The 21,229-nt window shown below is 41.1% G+C and overlaps 1 protein-coding gene across 5 annotated transcripts in view; it reads right to left on the bottom strand.

The window, feature by feature from the left end:
• SDK1 (sidekick cell adhesion molecule 1) overlaps nucleotides 1–21,229 on the bottom strand; it is a 396,182-nt gene that overhangs the window by 135,973 nt on the left and 238,980 nt on the right. For 4 of the 5 annotated variants that reach the window (XM_032703881.1, XM_032703884.1, XM_032703882.1 and 1 more), the window contains 7 exons: nucleotides 20,353–20,464; nucleotides 19,175–19,365; nucleotides 10,445–10,528; nucleotides 3,752–3,946; nucleotides 2,420–2,536; nucleotides 1,999–2,166; nucleotides 360–462 (listed from right to left, as the gene is read on the bottom strand). In XM_032703881.1, coding sequence (XP_032559772.1) covers nucleotides 360–462; nucleotides 1,999–2,166; nucleotides 2,420–2,536; nucleotides 3,752–3,946; nucleotides 10,445–10,528; nucleotides 19,175–19,365; nucleotides 20,353–20,464 — 970 coding nt within the window. Of the gene's footprint in view, nucleotides 1–359; nucleotides 463–1,998; nucleotides 2,167–2,419; nucleotides 2,537–3,751; nucleotides 3,947–6,742; nucleotides 6,793–10,444; nucleotides 10,529–19,174; nucleotides 19,366–20,352; nucleotides 20,465–21,229 lie in introns of those variants that run through there. The other variant, XM_032703886.1, reaches the window with a different exon arrangement.

Genomic DNA, 21,229 nt, shown 5'->3' with positions numbered 1-21,229 from the left:
TTATGCACCCCAGAGTAAACACTTCTGAAATCCTATTCCTTCTCTTTGGCTTTTACTCTCATTAAGTATCGGCTTCTGACAAGTTGGTTTTATTGATAGTGTATTAACCTTGACAGTAAAATCATGGAAGGCTATATTGAAGTCATGAAGTGGAACATAGCTCATTGTAAATAATACATAAGGCTGAAATGGAAGATGGGATTTATATGATTAATGATACAGTGTACAACCTTATAATGCAGTAATCAGGGGTCTGCTGTGAAAATCTGGGGTCCTGAAACTTTTCACCTAATGCTATTCACACAGATTACAAAATTAGGTTGGGATAAACCACACAAACAGGGAGTGACACCACCAACCTGATTGAAATTCTGGGATCGTGAGTGGCCTCGCAGTGCAGGGTGGCTGTGGTTCCTTTGATCACGGTGCTGTCCTCGGGAGGGCGGACGATGGACGTGCGATCTGAAAGCAGCACAAGCCACAGCTCAGGTGAAATTGCGGCATTTTGACTTGGACATTCACTCAGAGAGCGGCCACCGAGCTTTCGTCATTCAAAGCAAGCTCTTCGAGCCTCTGCCGTGAAGGCTCCCCCTCCCTCTAAAGTCACTGTGACAAGGAGAGGTGACACACGGTGGGGTGCAGAGAGACAGAGCAGCAGAGGGCACGAGCACGAGCCCAGGGTGGTGAGAGCAGAAGAAGCTAAAGCTGCGTGAACTCCCACTTGGCTTGGGGCAACTCCCTGAAGCCATATGGCAACAAGTATGTTTGTGGTGTATTATGAAGGAATCTGAGCACGCACAGAGTCAGGAAACGAGTCACACTGCTTGGGTGAAAACACAAACAAACAAAACCAAAGAAAACTCGCCCAGAGAAGAATGCACTAGAAAAAGACCAAGAACGAGAAACTTAAGTGGCACCCTACGATCTCATCAAATCCAGGACAGAGGCTAAAGGAGGAGGAGCTTCTAGTAGACAAATTTTCCACATACGAAAGGTATGCTGTTTACTCAAACATTTCAGAACATCTTTATTCAGGCCCCTCCTGGAGCCCCAGAACACAATAATTGCTGTAACTACAGCAACGGGATCCAGTGTGGAAGATCTCTATTATGTGTAACATGCAGGAGCAGCAGCAGATAGTATCAGCTGAGGCAGGGAGACAACCAGGATGAGTATGGAAGATATGTGGATAATGTTAATCAGTCCCAAATCCCTGCAGAGATAATCAGCATGAGACACCTCATACGTGCACAAGAAGGAATCATCAGCAAAATTAGAAGCTGACTCCTACAGCATGGAATTTTTAGCATTATTTCTGATGTACCTATGCATGACTTCTGGCTTTATAATGGTGCTGTTGCCACACAGACATTACGTTATATTCACTTTTCTTTCCCTCCTCTGAAGCAGTGCAATGAGTAGGAACTGTCTTAGTACATATAAGAACCATAGTTTTGAGAATAAATAGGAAGGATCTTCTTTACTTGATCCATACCCCTGGATATTATTCAGTTTACAGCATCCTGATATCCATATTGTCAACTCCATATCATCAAAACAAAAATAAGATGGTCGTATGACACAAGTACATTACAGTTACTACTAGTAATGTTTTCAGGTATTCCCAAATTTAAAAGGAAAAATGTGGCTGATTCAGCTTGCAGTTTTGGGATTAACAAATGCCAAATATGCACCACACAGTTAAAAGGTCTGACTTGCAATGCGAGACGCCAAAGCAAAACCTGAGTAAAATTGTGTGACTGAAGCTCTATTTAAATACACTTCCTTTCACAAAATAGAGATTTATATGCATAATTTTACAAACAAAAAGGGTATTTGTGATGGGATTCCTAAAATAGATACATTATTCCCATTAAATCATACAAGTATCTCTATTAACGAGAAAAGCATAATTAGTTAGGAAAATTTCCTGAGCATACAACAAAAACTGATTAATACTTGATTAAAGTTAGACTTTAAACAAAGCATTATCCTTACTCCACACTGTCAGCATCACAAAAGCATTCAGAGCTCCTTCAGAGTTGACTGCACAGCAAGTATAATTGCCAGCATCCTGGAGGAAAACGGGTGTTATCTGGAGCCCTCCAGATTCGAGAAGAACGAAGCGAGGAATCTGAACTGAGCCACTGGCTAAGATCTGCTTCCCTGAAACACAGGAGGGAGAAGCAGCATGATTAGTGTCACGTAGGCTCAAGGATTAAGCTCTGCAATTGCAGTTCTTCCAACAAACTGTTCCAGCCTGCCCAGGCCACCGGCTCACGGCAGCCCCACAGCAAACCCGCTGCTCACGGTGCCACAGGAAGGAAGAAAGAGGCACTAAATGGATCTACAGAACCTCAATAATAGGAATGGACAGGAAAACGTGGATTACAGCTTTGCCACAAGTTAATAACGTTACCTTTCTTCCATGAGATGGCAGGTCTTGGAGCCCCTGACACTTCACAGGTCAGCACTGCAGTCATGCCCTCCGTGACTGTGGTATCCTCTGGAGGCTGGATAAATGCTGGTTTAATGTCTAGAATCCAAAGTTCAAAAAACTCAGTGCATCAGCTCTCAGAAAGATCCTTTACCTATTATCACGGACTACTTTACATCCACTTTTATAGAGCTGATCATGGAGAAGGACATGACAATAAGACATGAAAACCTTTCAGCAGTGACTGTAACCTTTCCTTATTCATCTCCTAGGAATTGTCTAATCCTGTTTATTACCTACATGGAAAATAAAAATCTATCAGTGCCTGTACCTGTACAAGTCAGATGGGTTACAGAAGATGGAAGATAAAGCTCAAAATGAGTGTTTGGGGGGAAGTTGAGAAATCTAGATAAACAAAACTATTTTCCTTCATCTTCATAATAGAATTCTTTAGGATGAAAAGCAACTTGAGAAAGGCATTAACTTTGAAACTTAAATGTCAGCCAAAAGAATTTAGAACCTGAGTCTTATCCAAGACACTTTCCAAGTTTCTTTCTCTCTTACATTTTCCCCCAGTTGCATTTTATTACAGTTTTTTTCCTCCAGTTTCCTAGATACATATTGAACTGGGGCTGATCTATTTTCTAGGGCCAGTAGGAATTCTGATCAGTATGTGCAAACTGCTCTTGGGCTAAAAATCAGTTTCCTGAAGAGAAGTTTAATATTACAAAAATGACTGTTAATAATCACCTTTAAAAGAGACTACTAGGATTTGTAATTCTTCCACAGAGAAGCATGCACTTCATTAACAAAACCATTTATTCGACTTTTTGGCCAAAAAAAGACATCTAACTTGAGCTTTCTGTCTTTCCCCCTGCTAAATGCAGTAGTAGACAAAGGCAAATAAAATAATAACATGCACAATCAAGAAGCAGCAGCTCAAGTTCAGAACAGAATTACATGAGAGTAGAAATAATTACTGAAGTATAAAGGAAAGATAAAGTTATTTCAGAATTAACACTTCCTTTTTCTTTTTTTCTTTTTCCTTTCACTAAGATCCCTTGCTGTGTGAAATAGGAGCGTTCCACTCAAGCCCTTAATGTCACGGAGAGTTTTTCCACAACCTTCAGCAGATTGTTTTGAGGCCACAGGGGCATTTTGGGGTTCCTTACAGCTGGGGCAGCTACACCTGATAGAAAACCAAGCTTCTGTGGGTCGAATTAAAGCAGCACAGAGTGGTGGAGAATCTGGTGGATGCAGGGTCACCTACACGAATGACAACTCATGGATCTCCTATCACAGCTCCTTACTCACTGGTCACATCCAGGTAGGTGTATGTTTGGATCTCCCCAGCTTTGTTACTGGCAAAGCACTGGAAGATTCCGGCATCCTGAGGGCGCAGGGAGTGGATCCTCAGTCCACCACTCAGCAGCACTTTGTACCGGGGGTTTTCCAGCTTGCTGAGGGGAACAGAGTCCTTGTACCACTCCAGGGTGGGAATGGGAACACCTATAAAGAAAAACAAAATAATAACTTCACTATTAGTCTGTGCAAAACATGTTTTAGGTAGTCAAAACACTCAGCGCTGTTATGGTCATATCCCTGTTTTCCCATCTTTCTACACCAATTATTTATACTTTTCCAAGCTGCTTGAGATAAATTGAGACTGCATCTCACATTATCAATGGTAATAACACACTGCAGAACACATGGGAATAAAACCAGCAAACACTGGAGGGGGAATGTTGAGAAAACGTGTTATCAAATTACTTTCTTCACCCAATCATATTTCATGCTACCACAAAATAAGATTTAGAGCAATTTTGTGTTGAAAGCCAGAATCATGCTACTTAAACAGCAGCAGTGTGGCAAGTCTGTAAGACTGTTCCATCCCAAATAAGATTCCTCTGTGCTCCTGTAGCTAAGATGTCAAAACACAAAGGAAACGGTAAATTACACACAAAAAATGAAGTGCTCACATGGCTGTATTTGAGTCCCAATTTAGCAGCTTAGTTTGAGCTGATGTACATACAACATGTTGCCAACAGGGAGATAGCTTTAAATTATGACTATTTTTCTTCAGCCTCAAGCTTCACCTGTTATTTGAAAAATGCAGACATAAAGAGACACAAAAATCCTACCCCAGATATAACACAGTTGCATTTATTCCTGTTTTCTTTCATGTGTATGTTCCACAAACCCTGACAGTTATTTCACATGTATTTTTGTTGCATCGTATCCCCATCAGCTGGGGTGAAGCGGTTGTAAACTCAGTATATACAAATAGTGTAGGATTCTCTTTTCCTCAAGAGATGTCAGGGGCCTAGAAGAATCTTACACAAATATTCCTATCCCACTCCTCATATCAGACAATGTTTCACCTTTACCTCCCAGAAATCCCTAATGGATCAAAAGCTGAGAGTCCAATGCAGGAATCTGAAGTGAGGCAGGTATTTTATTATGTGATTAGCTAATCAGAGAACCATTAAAGTTGGAAAAGACCTTCAAGATCGAGCCCAATCTTCGACCAAACACCACTGTGTCAACTAAACCAGAACACTGAGTGCCACGTCCAGGCATTTCTTCAACACCTCCAGGGATGGGGACTCCCTGGGCAGCCCCTTCCAATGCCTGACAACCCCTTCCACGAAGAAATTCTTCCTGATGTCCAACCTGAACCTCCCCCGGTTCAGCTTGAGGCTGTTTCCTCTTGTTCTATCACAAGTTCCCCAGGAGAAGAGCCTGACCCCCATCTGGCTCCACTCTCCTGTCAGGGAGTTGCAGAGAGTAAGGAGGTTCCCTTGAGCTTCCTTTTCTCCAGACTGAGCCCCCCCCAGCTCCGTCAGCTGCTCCTGGTGCTCCAGACCCTTCCCCAGCTCCGTTGCCCTTCTCTGGACACGCTCCAGCCCCTCAATGTCCTTCCTGAATTTGAGGGCCCCAGAACTGGGCACAGCACTCGAGGTGTGGCCTCACCAGTGCCAAGTACAGGGGAACAATCACTGCCCTGCTGGTCCCACTATTGCTGATGCAGTCCAGGATCCACTGGCCTTCTTGGTCAACTGGGCACATGCTGGCTCATAACCACAGGAACACAAGGGCATCAGGCTGATTTAAGAAAGCTCAGCCCCAAAGGTGGCATTTTCATAATCAGTAGCTATTTTGGAAAACATATCACTGAAAATCTCAGAGCTCCACATTCCCTTGCAATAAGGTTGGACTTAAATTCATGGGCAAGAGAAAAGCAGGGTGTCACTGAAGCGTGGAGGATGGGATGTCACTGATGAATTGAGCATCTGCAGACAATGAATTTCACTGCAATGCTGGCAGTCACTTGATGTTCTGAGAGCTAAAGTGCTATGAGAAGATCTATATAATCATCATTATAATTTTAAAACTCCCAGAGTTAAATACTACTGTATTATACTTCCATTCATATCTTCTCTCGATGTACTTATTCCCTTTATACAGACAAAAGCTGTATTAACTCCTGGAAAGGATGTACAAACAATGCATAGAATGATTGAAAAACAACATCCAATTGCTGCTGTTACTTTTATAAACACGTATCATTTACTTCAATCACCTGTGATGCTTTTGTTCTGCTGATAAAGTAAAATGTACTCATAATCTTGCAGGTAATCATCTCAGGAAGAAATCCACTATGTAGAGTGCATTGTCTGATGGAGAATAGACAGAGTGTAGTAGCTTGCAATAGGCATAATTTAAATTTCATACAACAGCCCATATACAGAATTAGCGTAAATTTCAACGTTCAGAAATCTCGGTGAGAGTGTTATTCATCTCCTGAAAATCCTCCTGGGCAAATACAAATTATCACTGAGTAATGAAGAAACAGATGATGCAAAATGGAATCGTTCTCCTGATGCTGAGAAGCCTGGAAATGATTTCAAGTTTAAATAATAGCAACTCCATTTTCCCACACATCAGACTTGATAGGCACTGAGGAAATAATGAAATCCTGCATTCAGTACACTCAAACCTTTAACACTGGTGTCATTCCATAAATCCCATTCTACTAACAGTATTGGCAAACCTTCTAATCCTATAATCACTGTGAGATACACCTTCCTATCACCAACTCGGCTGACAAACTGAATATTACCATCTCTATTTCTCTACATTTCAGTTACGGATATCTTCCTCTACTCAAAGTTATGAGTCTGAATAATAGGATCTTATCTAAGCACTCTGATGCCTGTCAGCAGCATTCATTTGGGTTTTAGTGATCTTCCCAGAGAGATTTGTCTTCCAAGTTGTACACATGTTCTTTTACAATTTTGCTACCTGTTTGGTTGTAAAAATGGTTAAACCCAGCTCCTTTTCTTCTCTTCCTCTTCTACCTCACAGCCTTTCCTCTCCACAAACCCCCAAAGGAATTTTGCTTCTTTGCTTCTCTAAACAACTTCTGGTGAAAAAAATGATGAAGAAAACACTTTAAAGACCTCTTGCACTACACCTTTGCAAGCAGTATCAGCCCTACTCTACTGTTTGAGACATGAGAGAGTGGCCTAAAAGAACAGAAATAATAAATAAAACAACCTTATTTCTGAGTTGTGTGCAGCACTATTCATCTTTCCCAGACAAATTAATCTAGTGCCATGGGGAAGAAGGGAAGGCAGGAAACAGAGATGCTGGTTCTGGCTTTGCCACTTTCTCTGTAACCTTGGGCAAATAACTTACGGACCCCAAGGCTCAGTTTCCCCATCTGTGAAACAGCTGCTTGACTCTTTGCCACGTTTAACTTAAGAACCTGGATGAAAGACTCAAAATATTCACTGTGTCATTTTTGTTATTTATTTTTTACAGCCTCCTCTAGATCCCAGTGGGCTACTGGGGAATTCCAAAAGCATCTTTCCGTCTACTTTTCTAAACAGGTTGAACTAAAGTCCAATTAACTGCATTCCCCAGACACCACCACCACTGCCTGCAGCTCTAAACTTTCTATAAGCAAATAAGAAAGAGCATTTAAAGGAAACCCACTGAACATGCAGGCAGCATCAGCCACTGCTGGAAGATAAACAGCAGAGCCTGGTTATTGCATGGCCTGATACACTGAAACTCCATTACGGGGGAGTAGAAAGCTGGTTGGTGCAAGTTGCAATTTTATTTACAGCTAATCTCTGCTTATACTGTGAAATTAATCTGTCTCTCACACATTCATAGTGCACAAAGACTTGGCAAATGGGCTTTGTGTACAGAACCTGACGGGGCAGGGGGAAATACAATCTGTCTTCCTGTTTGTAGCAAAGGTACAGGGCAGCTTTGCAGTTCCCCAGTGCTTTATTGCAGCTCCCAGGTCGGAGCAGGGAGGCAGCAACCTTCATTTACCCTCTTTTTAAATGCTGGCAATCGTGTGATAAGGGACCTAAACTCCTCTACTTTTAATTCTAATACCTGCCCCTTATAAGACAGTGTTACAGATACTCAGCAAAATAATCCACAGGAAGACAGGTTTCCATGCTCCTGCACCACATTCATCAGCAGATCAGATGTGCACCAGAAGAGTGCAGCAGAAATAAATAATTTTGTCTAATAAGAGTTCCCATATCTCCACTGAGTTCCCACCTCCTTGGGAACTAAACTGCCCAAAGCAAGAGTTAGGGTAGAAGAAAGAGTTGAAGTCAACCTCATCTATCCCTGACTGTTCCAGGTTGTTTGTTTTTGTAATACATGAAAAACATTTGAGACAGCAGACAGGTTTTTTTCACTAACAGAGAGACAGCCCAGAGATTCATCAAACAGTTGTGTAGCACTGAAACATTTAAAAGAAAATAAATCTCAGAATGTTTTTAAACTCAATTTCTCTAATGATACATTTAGTTCCACTATTTGAAAAATCTTCTCCAATTAAAAAAAAAAGCCATAATGTTTGTCATAACACATGGTGAAACGTAAAATTGGTGGCACAGGGCCAGAATAGATGTCTTTCTTGTCATAATTCCTTCCTCTGAAATTGTCTAGTCATGGATGCTCAGGCAGCCCAAGGATAGGATGCTTTTCCCACTTTCCTGGCTCCAGCAATCTGTGCTTTGGCCATTTCCTCAGCCAAGCCAGACTTGCATACACACAGCTGTGTTTAAAAGCCCTTACTGGATTTTTCCTCCATAAATTTAGTTTTTTTTTTTCCTAAATATTTCTTATTTCTCTTTATGTCCTATTTACTGCCTGGGCCAATGACCTCCACAGTTTATATTTTCTGAAAAAGAACTCTTTCCTTCATCGTACATCTCCCACACGAAAATTTTGTTGGGTGTCTCCTCTACTTCCTTAACTAAGCAACACAGAATCATTCTCTCCTACTCCCCTTCCTATATGTCACCCACCCTTCAGTTATCTCTTTCACAAAGTGTTCCAGTCAATTTAATTTTTCATTATTCAAAAACCACGGTGGAGCTTCAACTATACCATTCCTACTTTAGAGTATCTCTCCAGTTTTCCTCCATCCCTCTCTCCAAGAACTGTGTGAAGGACTTGAGGTGGGGGTGTTGCCCCATGGATACAGTGTCACTCTCTTATTTTTTCTCTATTCCTTTCTGCCCAGTACCTCACATTCTGAAGCACAGCTCAGCACTGAATTGATGTTTTCAGAAGACAAACCTCTCCTGCACAGTAATAGGAAATTTCATCTCTGTCAATAATTTCATCTGCCAGTTTATTGACCAGTCAGTTCAAATCATCAGGACCTTTGGCAACTCCTTTGTGGTCAGTTTTAATGTTGACATTGTTGAATATTTTTATATGATCAGCAAATACCATCATCTTACTCTTCACTCTCTTTTCCAGGACATTTATGACTACATTGAACAGCACAGGTTCCAGCAGAGATTCCTGGAGAACTCCACTGACAGCAGGTCCTGCAGCATTTTGTTTAAAAAGCTATTAATTAACAACAAGACATTGTCTCTTATAATCTGATAGCTTCATTTCTATAAGAGCTCTTTGTAAGAGACCTCATCAAAGGCTTCTGAAATTCCAAATCAGCCAGAGCACCCTTAACACACACATTTGCTTATCACACAGTTGGCAAATCTTCCTTCTAGAAAAGTAGTGCTGACTCTTTCCTACATAAAACACATAAAAATGCTAAAATCATAGTGGCAATAATATAATCACACAGCAAAAATATCTTTATTGGCTTTGAGCTGGAGAAAGACACCATACAAATAAGCTGTTAGTTAGATATGGGTGCTTTTTAATCAAGGATCTTTTTCCTTAAGGATGTCATGGCATTTTTGAATGTATTGCTTCTTAAACTCAACACTGGGGGAAGTGAGATAACAACACGTTCAGTCACTTGCCAAACTCATGAAGAAATGTGGTGACTTTGACAACCCTGCTCTAATCACAGGGTCTCCTACCTTACTAAAGGGCTTAAATAGGTGGTGACTGCATTTCTCTGGAACTAAATCCAAAAAACCATTTTGGTTTAGGTGGAATTCTAGACATTTGAAGCCTTTTATATTATTAAAACACCTGCCAACTAAAAACTGCCTGTAATAGTCCTCCTGCAGATTTCATAACTACACTCAGACGTCAGTTACTGACATTTCCATTCAGTATAGAAGTCCCATAAGTTTTAGGAAAAAAGAACATTTGAATTGATGAAAATAATGACTGTTTGCATTGCAAATGATGGGTTCCATGACCATGCTTATTTTCTGGCTCAAGCCACTGATGTCTCTTATACAGTGACAACTATGAAGCAAAGACAGGCTCCCAGAGAAACAGGAGCAGGATTTGTGCTGCCAACAGACAAACATCAACATGTGGGTATTGCTCATGTCTAAACTAAACAACAAGGACTGCCCAGCTTTCCAAGGGGAAAGGACAGCCCTCTCCCCTCTACCTGGGATCTGTGATAATTAGCAATAACACAGAGAGCTCTAAACATCAAACATTTACAGAAGATGGTTTATATGAGATGATTACTTCCATACCAGATATACACAAATCAGTGATCCAAGCTGGAACACTCTGCAGACTCACCCATGGCCTGGCACAGGATGTCCACGTCCTTCTCCACTTCAGCTAAAATCAGGTTCTCGGGCTCGGCCGTAAAATACGGTGGTTCTTTAGAAAGGGGAAAGCAAACAGGAGTCAACAAGCACAGCCACAGCAAAATGAAAAACAGGTGCTGATTTAAAGATATTCATCATATAATCTCTCCACGGGTGGTGTATTGGATGTAGTGTGTCACAAACAGATTAGTTTGACCTCTATCGGAGGCGCTTTTTTTTTTGGTAGTAAAAGCATCATAAAAAAAGCTGACAATTTTTGCTGTGCTGAGTATGAGTTCCAAGGAGTCAAGTCAATGTAAGGTGAGATTTAGGGGTTTGCACTGTAAATTAATACTCAGAGCAAGGGCTACTTTTCATTTTATTGGATTGAATCATGGAACATGTTAATTCTTTGCTTAGAAAGGTCCTCCCAAGAGGTTTATAAAGGTTTATATTTACAACAGAGCATTTTATAGGATAGTTTGCTTCAGTATCTAGACTGAATTCCACCTCATAGAGGCATGAAGCATGTCAAATAAAGTGCCATAGCATGTCAGAGAGTCGACATCAGAGGACAAGCGCAGCATAATTAAAAAAAATTCTTCTCAACTGTTTTATGTCTTGCAAGCAAACAGATTTAATGCTTTAATTGAAGTTATAGTAATAATCATAAAAATTCCCACTTTATCATTAGGGCTAAAGAAAAGATATTAGACGTTTAATTAAACAAAGACAAGACTGTAGAAATTGTTGAGTGTGCTGGCATGTAACTCTTTCTTCTATGCAGCATAAAATTGAAGAGCATCATGTCAAAGTCCCAGAGGCACTAAGGTTGCAGTAATTATCATGGTAACTAAAAACTGTCATAGCCTGTTCAATGCAATTATCATCTGACTACTGTTTTTAGAAGGATTTTACTTGATTATAAATGGAGTTCCATTGTAGCATAAACAAACTCACTGGTAAGTTTTAGAAAACACAGAAAAAAACCAATATAAGTAGCTTGTGGGAACAAGCTATTCGTGTTTCCATTTTAAGAAAATCAAGCATGGTTGAAAAAATGCAGTAAACTGAAAGATTCAAGGTCATCTGAGCTGACCTTCTCCCAAATCTCTTCACCAAACATGACTGAAAAAAGTCCTTGTGGTTGTATTATTGATAAAACATCAGTATTTTAGTAAATAAAATCAAAATCACATAATTTTTACTCTGCAAAATCTTATTTCTCCTGCTACCACCTGCAGTACAGCAAGTGTGGCTCTCACTGCACAGGGATGACATGATGATTTGCCAGCAGGTACATATCAGTAGGCACTGGATTAGAATAGAAACCCCCCTTTCCCAGCACTTCTTCCCACTAACTGCAATAAAATACTTGATTCAGTGTACAGAACTGGGGTCTCATCTGAGTACCAATGGATATTACAATTCTGCATTCATTCCAAAGAAAGTCAATCAATATTAGTCTTCAACATGCTGTGCAGAGGAGGAGGGGAGGTTGCAAAATAGCCTGGAATACTTGTTTACCCAGCAAAACCAATAAAACCAAGCTACCTGATTTATTATATTCTAATAATATACATGTGTTAACATTATTGATCCTCACTGCCTAAATATAAAGCTATTAATAAACACACATAATAAGCTGTGATTTATTGCATATGATCTCATGCGTTAATCTAAACAACAAATTGAAAAGCTGAACATTTAATTGAAATTCACTGATGGCACACAGTTTGACATGTTTGATCAGCTAAGTTGCTGAGTCCTCTGCAATTCATCTCAGTCCACATTTTCACTCTGAGTGCTCTCTTTCCTCTCACGCCATCCTCCAGGCCTTGGCTGGTGTTTTCCTTGTGCTCCAGTTTTTAGGATGTTAACTTTTTAATTTCCAAACTTTCAGCCTGGTATCCTTATCTACGTGCCTGTCTGTGGTCACACAGGTGAGTGTCTCTATGTCCATCTCTCAGAATAAAATTTGCATCTTTCATTTTATGGCAACTGAATGTGATTGTGAGGGGAGGTAAAGGGTGGCCAGAGCAGCACTGGGCCAAGAGAGCATCCAGACACATAACCCCACATCCAGACATTCCCTTCAAAATTTGGGCTTTTCTGTGGATGTCTCTTGAGTCAGTGAAGTTTAAGTTTACTTTCTTCTGTTTAGGGAACTCCTGACTGCACATTTTCCACCCTCCCTTTTCCAAAGGACTCTGACCTTAGTGGGCCAATTTCTAAACTTGGCAACCTTCAGCCACCAGTTCTCACAAACTTTCTCCTAGATCAGCAACACATTCACACACCAGTGATAAATTTGCAGATTTATCTTCACCATGGGCCTGCAGTCCAGCTGCAAAGCACTTAATGTGACCTCAAAGGTGCTCGTGGTTCCATGACCTCTGCTTATGTGCTGCTGTTTCTGCAGTTATACCTGGCATATTTACAGAGCTGTCTTTCCCAGAGTCCCTCCCAAAATCCTAACCTGCAACCTGTGCTCCTTCCTTTAAATCCCATACAGGCTGTTATGTCACTCTCAAAGAAACTTCTTCCATTGAGAGATGCTTAGGTGAGCAAGTATCACACATTGAATTACGTGACAAGGAACTTGAAGTCAGTGACAACTGTCACTTAGCAAACGGGATGTGATGTTATAAGAGGAAGATTCACATCAGCTTTTTTTTGAAAGAAGCAGGGAGAAACAGAAGCAGACAAGACAGAAAAAGAGCAGGAGCAGCAGAAAGATGCAATCTAAAGGCCCCAGACAGCTCCCAGAGGACTTTTGATGCCAACAGATTTGATTCCCAGTCTTTGAGCCCAGACTCACCTTTTCCCTCAGACTAAGGCCTGCTGAACTCTCTTCTCACAGCCATTCAGCAGCTGGAAGCACTGCCAAGTGCAACAACCACCCACAGAGGAGTCAGATGTTATTCTTGCAAGACAAGCACTGATACAGAAAACCTTCCAGAAGCCACTCCACAATTTACTGCTTCTATTGCCTAAAGATAGAGAAAAGCCTGGGTGGGAAGATGAGTCTAATTCATAAGGAATTCTGGAAGATCTAGAATACCATGTGGACAACAGTGCTGTCACATCCCAAGTCTAATATTCATGGAAAATTAGCCTTGGTGATGAGAGAATGACAGAATCCCAGCAGTACTGGTGTAGGGATACTCTCAAGGTTTTGAGGGAAATGAAACAGTGATTTCACACAGAACCACAGAACAGCTGGGGTTGGAAGTGACCACTGGAGATCACCTAGACCCATTCCCCTGCTAAAGCTGGTCCATCCAGAGCAGTGTGTAGGTGTGTTTTTAATATCTCCAGAGAATGACCCTTCACAACCTCTCTGGGCAGCCCCTTCAAATGCTCTGTCACCCTCAAAGTAAAGAAGTTTGAATTTTCCATGCAACTGTGCTGCTTTTCCACATCCACTTGTCTTTGACCAGCATCATGGAAGCTCTAAAGGTCCTTTGCAGTGAGGGCCTATGGCTTCAACAGAACTCAGGCTGTGGAAGAAACAGCTCTTGTTACAGGTGCTGGACAACCAAAATATCAGCTCCTCACTTTTCAGAGGTGTCAGATGTATCATCTGCACACCAGGTGTGTGCCTGAGGGCCTGAATGGCCAGAACTAACTGCAAGGCTAAAATTCAGGGTATCTGAATTTGGGTTATGCAGCACCTGGTGAATAACTGTCAGAAAGTGGCCATAAAAATGCAGCAATATTTATAGGGGTCAGATGGCACTCTGAAGGGCATTCTGGTTGTCTGTATATACGACTCTATTGCATATTTATAAGGCTTGGTTTGAACCACACAGTATGAATTTGAACATTTATTGTTGTAGGCAATAATCGTGTGTTGAAATTTAATATGTGTGGCGAAATTACAGCGTCTTCCAAACTATGTAACATGCCAGACACAAGTCCCCAGACACGGTAATTTCTAGGAATGACAGTAATTTTTTGGAAATTATATTATCAGAGTAGTTAGAATAGGAAAGGACCCATCACTCTGAGTTCACCCTGTGGCATCACCATGTGCTGGCAATGAGAGGGGTCACAGTTCAGAGCAGACTGCAAGAAAGAGATACTGTATTGTTCAGATATTGTATCGGTGTCTGACTGATCTTCACTAAAAGATCAAGTACAAGCAAAGGGGGACAAGAGTATTTGAATATAAATGCATGCTTTTAATGATTGTTGAAGGTTTGGGGGTTTTTTTTGCATTCCAGACACCACTGGAAAGACATCTCTTGGCAAAGCCCTGGAGAGCCTGCAAAATCTGATACTGTTCTAACTTCCCCTGCACAGAGTTACATGGTCACTGATTTTAACATTCAAAAGATAGCAGTCAGCATCCATTACACACCCTTCAAGCTGCATTGGAGATGTGTGACCTAATCCTAGATACACACATGAAAGTCAGAAAGAACAGAGAAAGCCCCAGGGGCTCCTCCAAAGCTGAAATTCCTGCATCGCTCAGAAATTCAGGGTTGCATATTTAAGAGGAAAATTGAGCCTTCAACATGGAAGCCTTCCTCCAGCATTACCATAAACTAATTTATTTGGTGAATATCTTCTAAAGAAAGAGGAACTGGAAACTTGACAGGCCCTTGTAGGTACAAAGTCCTCAACTCCAGACAGTAGATCAGACTGGCCATGCTGGGAGAGAAGCCACATTGCAGATGCATGCAGAGCAGGTTCCTTAAAGCAAGATTTCTCTTTGCATGAATATCAGGTTAGAACAGAGAGAGATGAAAAGATGTGTCTAGTTTCTTGCTACTACCTCTACTGTGAGCTGCAGTGTGTGTGTGTTCTGAAACCTTCTAACAGCACAGGGAACACATGTCCTGTTTGCAGGAATGAAAGCAGGAGGAATGTCTCAGGAATGTCAGAGACAGAACCGGGCTTCCCAGAAGTCCCATTGCTTCCCTGTTGGATAGGTCCTGTGTGCATCTGGGCCCAAGGCAGCGTGTCTGTGACAATCTCAGAACCTCTGAAGCTTGACAAATCAAAAAACCCATCGACATTTCTTTCCTTTGAGCCCAAATTGTGATTAGGTAAGTCCAAAGACATTTCATATTACAGTTTCCCTGAAAACTTATTCTTTTCTTACACAGTACATGAACAAAGTCACCAAGGTCTTCTCTTAAGCACAATATATGAACCCGATCACCATGGAAAAATTCTTTCCACTGCTTTCAAGACAGCATCTGTAGTGTTTCAAAGTGTCTAAGCCAGAGTCATGAGAGCTGTTGACTCCACAGGTCCGAGCACAAGGCATTGAGGTGGTTCACAGCTACAGAGGAAAATAACTTTTGTTCTGGCAGTTCTATACACAGACCCTTCTGCATCTGGACACTCCTGGAGAACAGTGAAGGAGAAACAGCCACAGAGTCCATCTCAGAGCCCAACCAGGTGGGCCTTTCATACTAACATCATAACTTTTCTCCATGGTCCCACAAAGCTGAATCCTTCACTCCTGATGAGGACCAGGGTTGCCTTTAAGAGAGACACAGACCTACAACACTCCCTTACCGTCCTATTAGAAAGAAATCTATCCAGCTGGGATGTAAAAATTCTCCCAAGATGAGAATAACATGTTTATGAATGTAGTTCTCTGGAAATAAAACTGCTCCAGAAAGAAAGGAAGTCCTCTACTCTGACTCTGACTTAATCCTATTCCTTTGGACAGGCCAAGAAGGCTTCAGTCCTCAGTTCTGTACAACCCCTCATCGTGCCAGGCTGTTGTTTCTAATTGTTTTTCTCTTCAATCTGTTCAGATTTTACTTTCTGACTGCATCTAATTTAAAGAGTAGTTTGGATTTCATGTAGTGGAAGAGTTTCATTCCTCATTTTCTAAGCTCCTAAAATTTCTAATTTCCTATAGAATAGTCACTTAAGAAATGACTATTGCAGTTTGTCACTAACAAAACTTGCAGAAGTGGAGCAAAAGAATTTAAGATTAGCTCAGTTTTCAAATTGGTTTGTTCATGAGAAGACTCCTTAAATTACTTAATCTTCAAACTGTTAGTGATAAAACAAATGTGCTCTTATCTAATCTGCAACAAATCTTTCCCAAACTGTTACTCTGCCAACCGAGGAACATGATACCCTTTAAAAATTTATAACAACTGCAGCTAATAAAACCAAGGTTTGGAACCACCTCAGTTTATCTTTTCTGGAACAATATGAAGATGTCAGAAAGCTCTTTGCCATATTCAGAAGAAAACTGCAGCAGCACAAGACTCGAGGATTTTCTCCTTGCTTATACAGTACTACTCTAATACATTAGAGATTCAGATTTTTTGAATATTATTGTGATTCTAATTTACAAACTAAGATGTACTCTCAGAAACAGCCAGAAAAACTTCAGAGATAATACTGTAGGTCACAAATAATAATTTAAACTGAGTAGGTGCCTTTGTACTAAGTTCCACTGCCTTCTAATAAAGCTCTTGTCACCATCTGAGCCACACTCAAATTGTGTGACTTCCCTTAGCTGGGAAAGTCAAGGACTGATATATTTGCAAAAAAAGCTTTGATTAACTCAGTGTTTGTGATATCTTTGATGCATTTTTTTATCCCTACCCCTATTCTACCTGTTAATAGCAAAGTATTTTTCTCTATTGATCCACAAAAGCTCTCATTGCCACACTATTAAGGGTCTGCCTTTGATTTCTCCCATTTTGAATACAAACCTTTGTTTTTAACACAATTTCCTTTTTCTGTTAGTCAAGACCCCTCATTAAGTCCACAGCGTGTTTTTCTCCCAAGTACAGCTCATTATCAGCTCCCCATCTACACCTACACACTAAAAATATTTTATGCATGCAAATGGACAAGCAAACTTGATTCTCTGTAAGTACTACCCCAATGGACTATGAGAGATACACTGCAGAAATCCTTGGGTTTGAATCCTGTCTGCAGTTTCCTCTGGAACCCGTCCCTTGACTAATTAAATGACGGTCAGATCCATCCAAGTATTCTAAAGCTGAATATAAGTTATGCATTAACTACTAATCCTTTGATTTGGCTCACTGTCTAGAATTAGAGATCCATCCTGCAGCTCAAGAAACTCATAAATAAAGAAATCTATCAGGCTTTGCTGACACATTGAGTAAACACCTGCATGTGAAGTGTCGTGTTCCATCAGAAGGAAATAAAAGTAATTGGTAACCAATTTGTTTCTGCTTTCTTTCATCTGCTTGTTCTTATCTACAGACCTTTTCATAACTTCATTCCCTGACAGTCTCCTAAAACTGGATAAGAAATAAATAAAACATTTAAAAATAAGAGAGCAGGTAAGCTACTAAAGCACTGCTAGTTTAATATGATTCCCCAATGATTATTTTTCAGTTTTACTGTAACTGTATTTAAGAATCTTTTCCATTAACCAAGAGGCTGCTTTAAGTATTACATTAGACTGGATGTGATGGCAGAGCAGCAAAAGTACAATAAAATCTTATGAATAAGGAAGAGTTTAAACAAAACCCATAAATAAGTGAAATCCATCTCTGCTCCTCAAAGGGAAGGCAATAATTCTAAGAAACAGAGGACAAAAAAAAAAAACTGGAATCAAACTTTGTCCAGTAGGTAATAAATATAACAGACACACAGCACTACAAGTGAACCTGGAATGGAGCTTTGCAGAGAGAAGAGCTGCTTTCTCACTTAGCAGGAACTACTAAACTGCTTTAGTAGAATACAGACCCTACAGCAGTCTTTAAAACTGCATTTTCAGAAGGCTCCAAGAGTGTAGAGAACCACGGGCTGAATTCCCTCTGCAATGCTACAGAAGTGCATGTGCATGAATCCTGCCCAACACTGAGACTCGTGTCACTGACAGAGCAATGATCTCCCCAGGACACTCACACAGTTATTACTGGCACTATTGCACAAAAGCTTGACTTCACACAATCAGCTCTGGCTTAAAATACCTCCATGTCCCTAATCTAAAACATCTCTTTTAGTCTAAAAGTCTCAGGAGACTCCACCCCGTGTGCAGCGTGTGAATCTGCAGTGTGATATCAGGATAGGACACGCTGGGAACCACCAACTCCAAATGCCAACCTCTCTCCTACAGCAACACTTGGACACAGAGGTGATGGTGGAAACAGGCTAGGAAAGGACAGCAATGTCCCCTAAAAAGTATTAAGTGCAAAGTTTCCCTTGGAGCCAAAGGTCCAGCAAACAGAGCTGCTTTAATGGTATTTCCTTCCCCCTCCTTTTACCTCACCAGGGCTCTCTGCCTGCCTGTGTGTGAAGAACATCCTTGGCCCCTGACTGGCACTTGCAACACACAAGGCACAGAAGTGCTCCTAAAAGCCTTCTTTTAGAAATACAGGCACTTGACATATGAAAACTAGATGTAAGCAAGCCAGGAGTTAATCAGGATTTAATGCATCTAAAAGCCAAGATATGGAAGCTGCCCATTAAGGATTTTACTACTGTATTTCTCAAAATTCTCATTAAATGTATGGTTTCACGGGGGATTCAGAATCACATCAGTGTTCAAAAAAATCTATTTGATGAATTTATATTAGTGGGGAAGAACAGCTGAATTAATTTGGAAGATAACCCTCTTTCACCTCCTTTGTTCTGCTCTCTGAAGAAAGGTTCAAATGTAAGGTCAATGAAATATTAAGATATCAATTTTATTTCCTATTATACCTCAGCCCAGAGCCTGCTTTAGTAAAAAAACCGCTGCCTTGAGATTTACCCAGTATAGAAAGGAAGGCTTTTGCTCTTGCTGGTTCCTCTGTGCTCTCTCGCAGTTTTGCTTCACAGAAGTACATCCCCACATCAGCAGAGGTTGGGTTGGTGATAGTGAGTCGCCTCCCAAAGCTGCTAATGCCACTGGTTATCTTTATTCCATTTCTCTTCCAGGTCACACTTAGTCTCTCAAGAGGTCTGCCAAGAAATACAATACAAGAATACAACAATAAAACATATATATTACAGAATAATCTTCTGTGTGTGCATATATACATATATATATATATGCACACACACAGAGAATATATTATTAAAGATTATAAAATTTCTTAAAGCCTTTCCCTATTCCCAACGTTCTATTAAGAAATAAATGCATATATAACCTCTACACACCAAGACTACAGACTACTCAAGTGGCATTATGCAAGTACAGCTAATTGATACAGCAATAGAACTTAAGTGCTAATAATTTGATTTCTCTAAGCAAAAGGAGTAAATACTGCTATGGGAATCAGCTGCATGGGAAGTGCTTTCATTATAACTCAATTACCAAAACAATATTAATCATATCAAGAACATCTTTGCCCTCAGAGGGGAACGTGAATCAGTCGGTCTTATCATCCAAGGACTTCAACTATTTACTTCCACTGAAATTCAAAGCTATTCAAGGCCAACTAGATGGAAACGTAGAGAAATGCTGTGAATTCCATATTACAGTGCATTATGAACAGTTGAGCAATAATCACTGTAAAATGAGAGTGCCTGAAATAAATTACTTCATAGGAGATCCTCACTAATTTATTTACCAGGCAGCATCAACTATTCAACAATATCACCTTTCCTGTTGACAGGCAACACAGCTGAGATGTTATTAACCCTTACCATAACCTTTTCCTTAAGATAATGTCTGCTGATTTAACACCACTGTACTTCTTTTCCTTTCAATGTGAGGAACAGGTGGGAAAGCACCCCTGACCATACTGTCATTTGGCCAGAAAAATCAATAGGTTTAATTCAGTAATGTCGCACAAACAAGATTATTCATAAGGTTGCACTGAAGAGCGAGCGTTCTGCTTCAATCTCTAAATTAATAAAAAAATGAAAATAACTTCCTCTGTCCTTCTCAGTAAAGGACAGTGTGTTACAACCAGTCCCCTGCAGCCCCGGGGGGTGTTTCCATACCTGGCGTTGGCCACACACTCCAGAGTGGCCTCGCTGCTCCCGGCGACCACGCTGGTGTTGCGGGGGCGGATCACGATGGTGGGAGCCAGGGGCTCAGCGGGGTCTGCAGCACCTGCCCGGGCACAAAGACACCTGGTGAGGGCTCTGGACACCTGTGACAGCAGTAACAAAGGCTGCAAATCTCACTCTTCAGCCTCACCACGGATTTTAATCCCCTCGTTGAAGGGAGATCTCCAGCACGGCCGTTTCAAGGACACGTCTTGAGCTCCGTCAGCCTTGGTGCTGTGACCACTGTTCCAGTGCCCAACTACCCCCCTGAAGGAAGAACCTTTCTCTAATATCCAACCTAACCCTGCCCTGACACAGCTCCAGGCCATTCCCTGGGTCCTGTCCCTGGTCCCCACAGAGCAGAACTCAGTCCTTGCCCCTCCTCTGCCTCTCCCAAGGAAGTTGTAACAGCAGTGAGGTCTCCGCTCAGTCTCCTCTTCCCCAGCTGAACACACCAAGTGATCTCAGTGTCCTCACACGGTTTCAAATCAAGGCCCTTCTCCATCCTCATTGCCCTCCTTTGGACACTCTCTAATGGCTCCAGATCTTCCTTATATTGCAGTGGCCAACACTGTACAAACACACTGTTCCAACGTACCCAGCCTGGAATCTTTCAACACACAGAACTCCCAAGAACTACTCCCAGATGGAGTGCAGGGGCCATTCTCAAAGAGAGAGCAAACAAATTAAGCATCCTAAAGGTTTTCTATTGTTGAGCACTTTTATTTTTATCAAACACTTGCTGACTTATATTTTTAAGACCTTTTCATGTTTTGTTTAATCTTACTCCTTCCATACCATTTCAAAAGAGTCTGCCAATACTCATGTT

Source organism: Chiroxiphia lanceolata, chromosome 16 (genome assembly GCF_009829145.1).
Source record: "Chiroxiphia lanceolata isolate bChiLan1 chromosome 16, bChiLan1.pri, whole genome shotgun sequence".
Lineage (NCBI taxonomy): Eukaryota > Metazoa > Chordata > Aves > Passeriformes > Pipridae > Chiroxiphia > Chiroxiphia lanceolata.
Note: the sequence above shows the minus strand (reverse complement) of the source record. Positions and strands in the feature narration are given on the sequence as shown.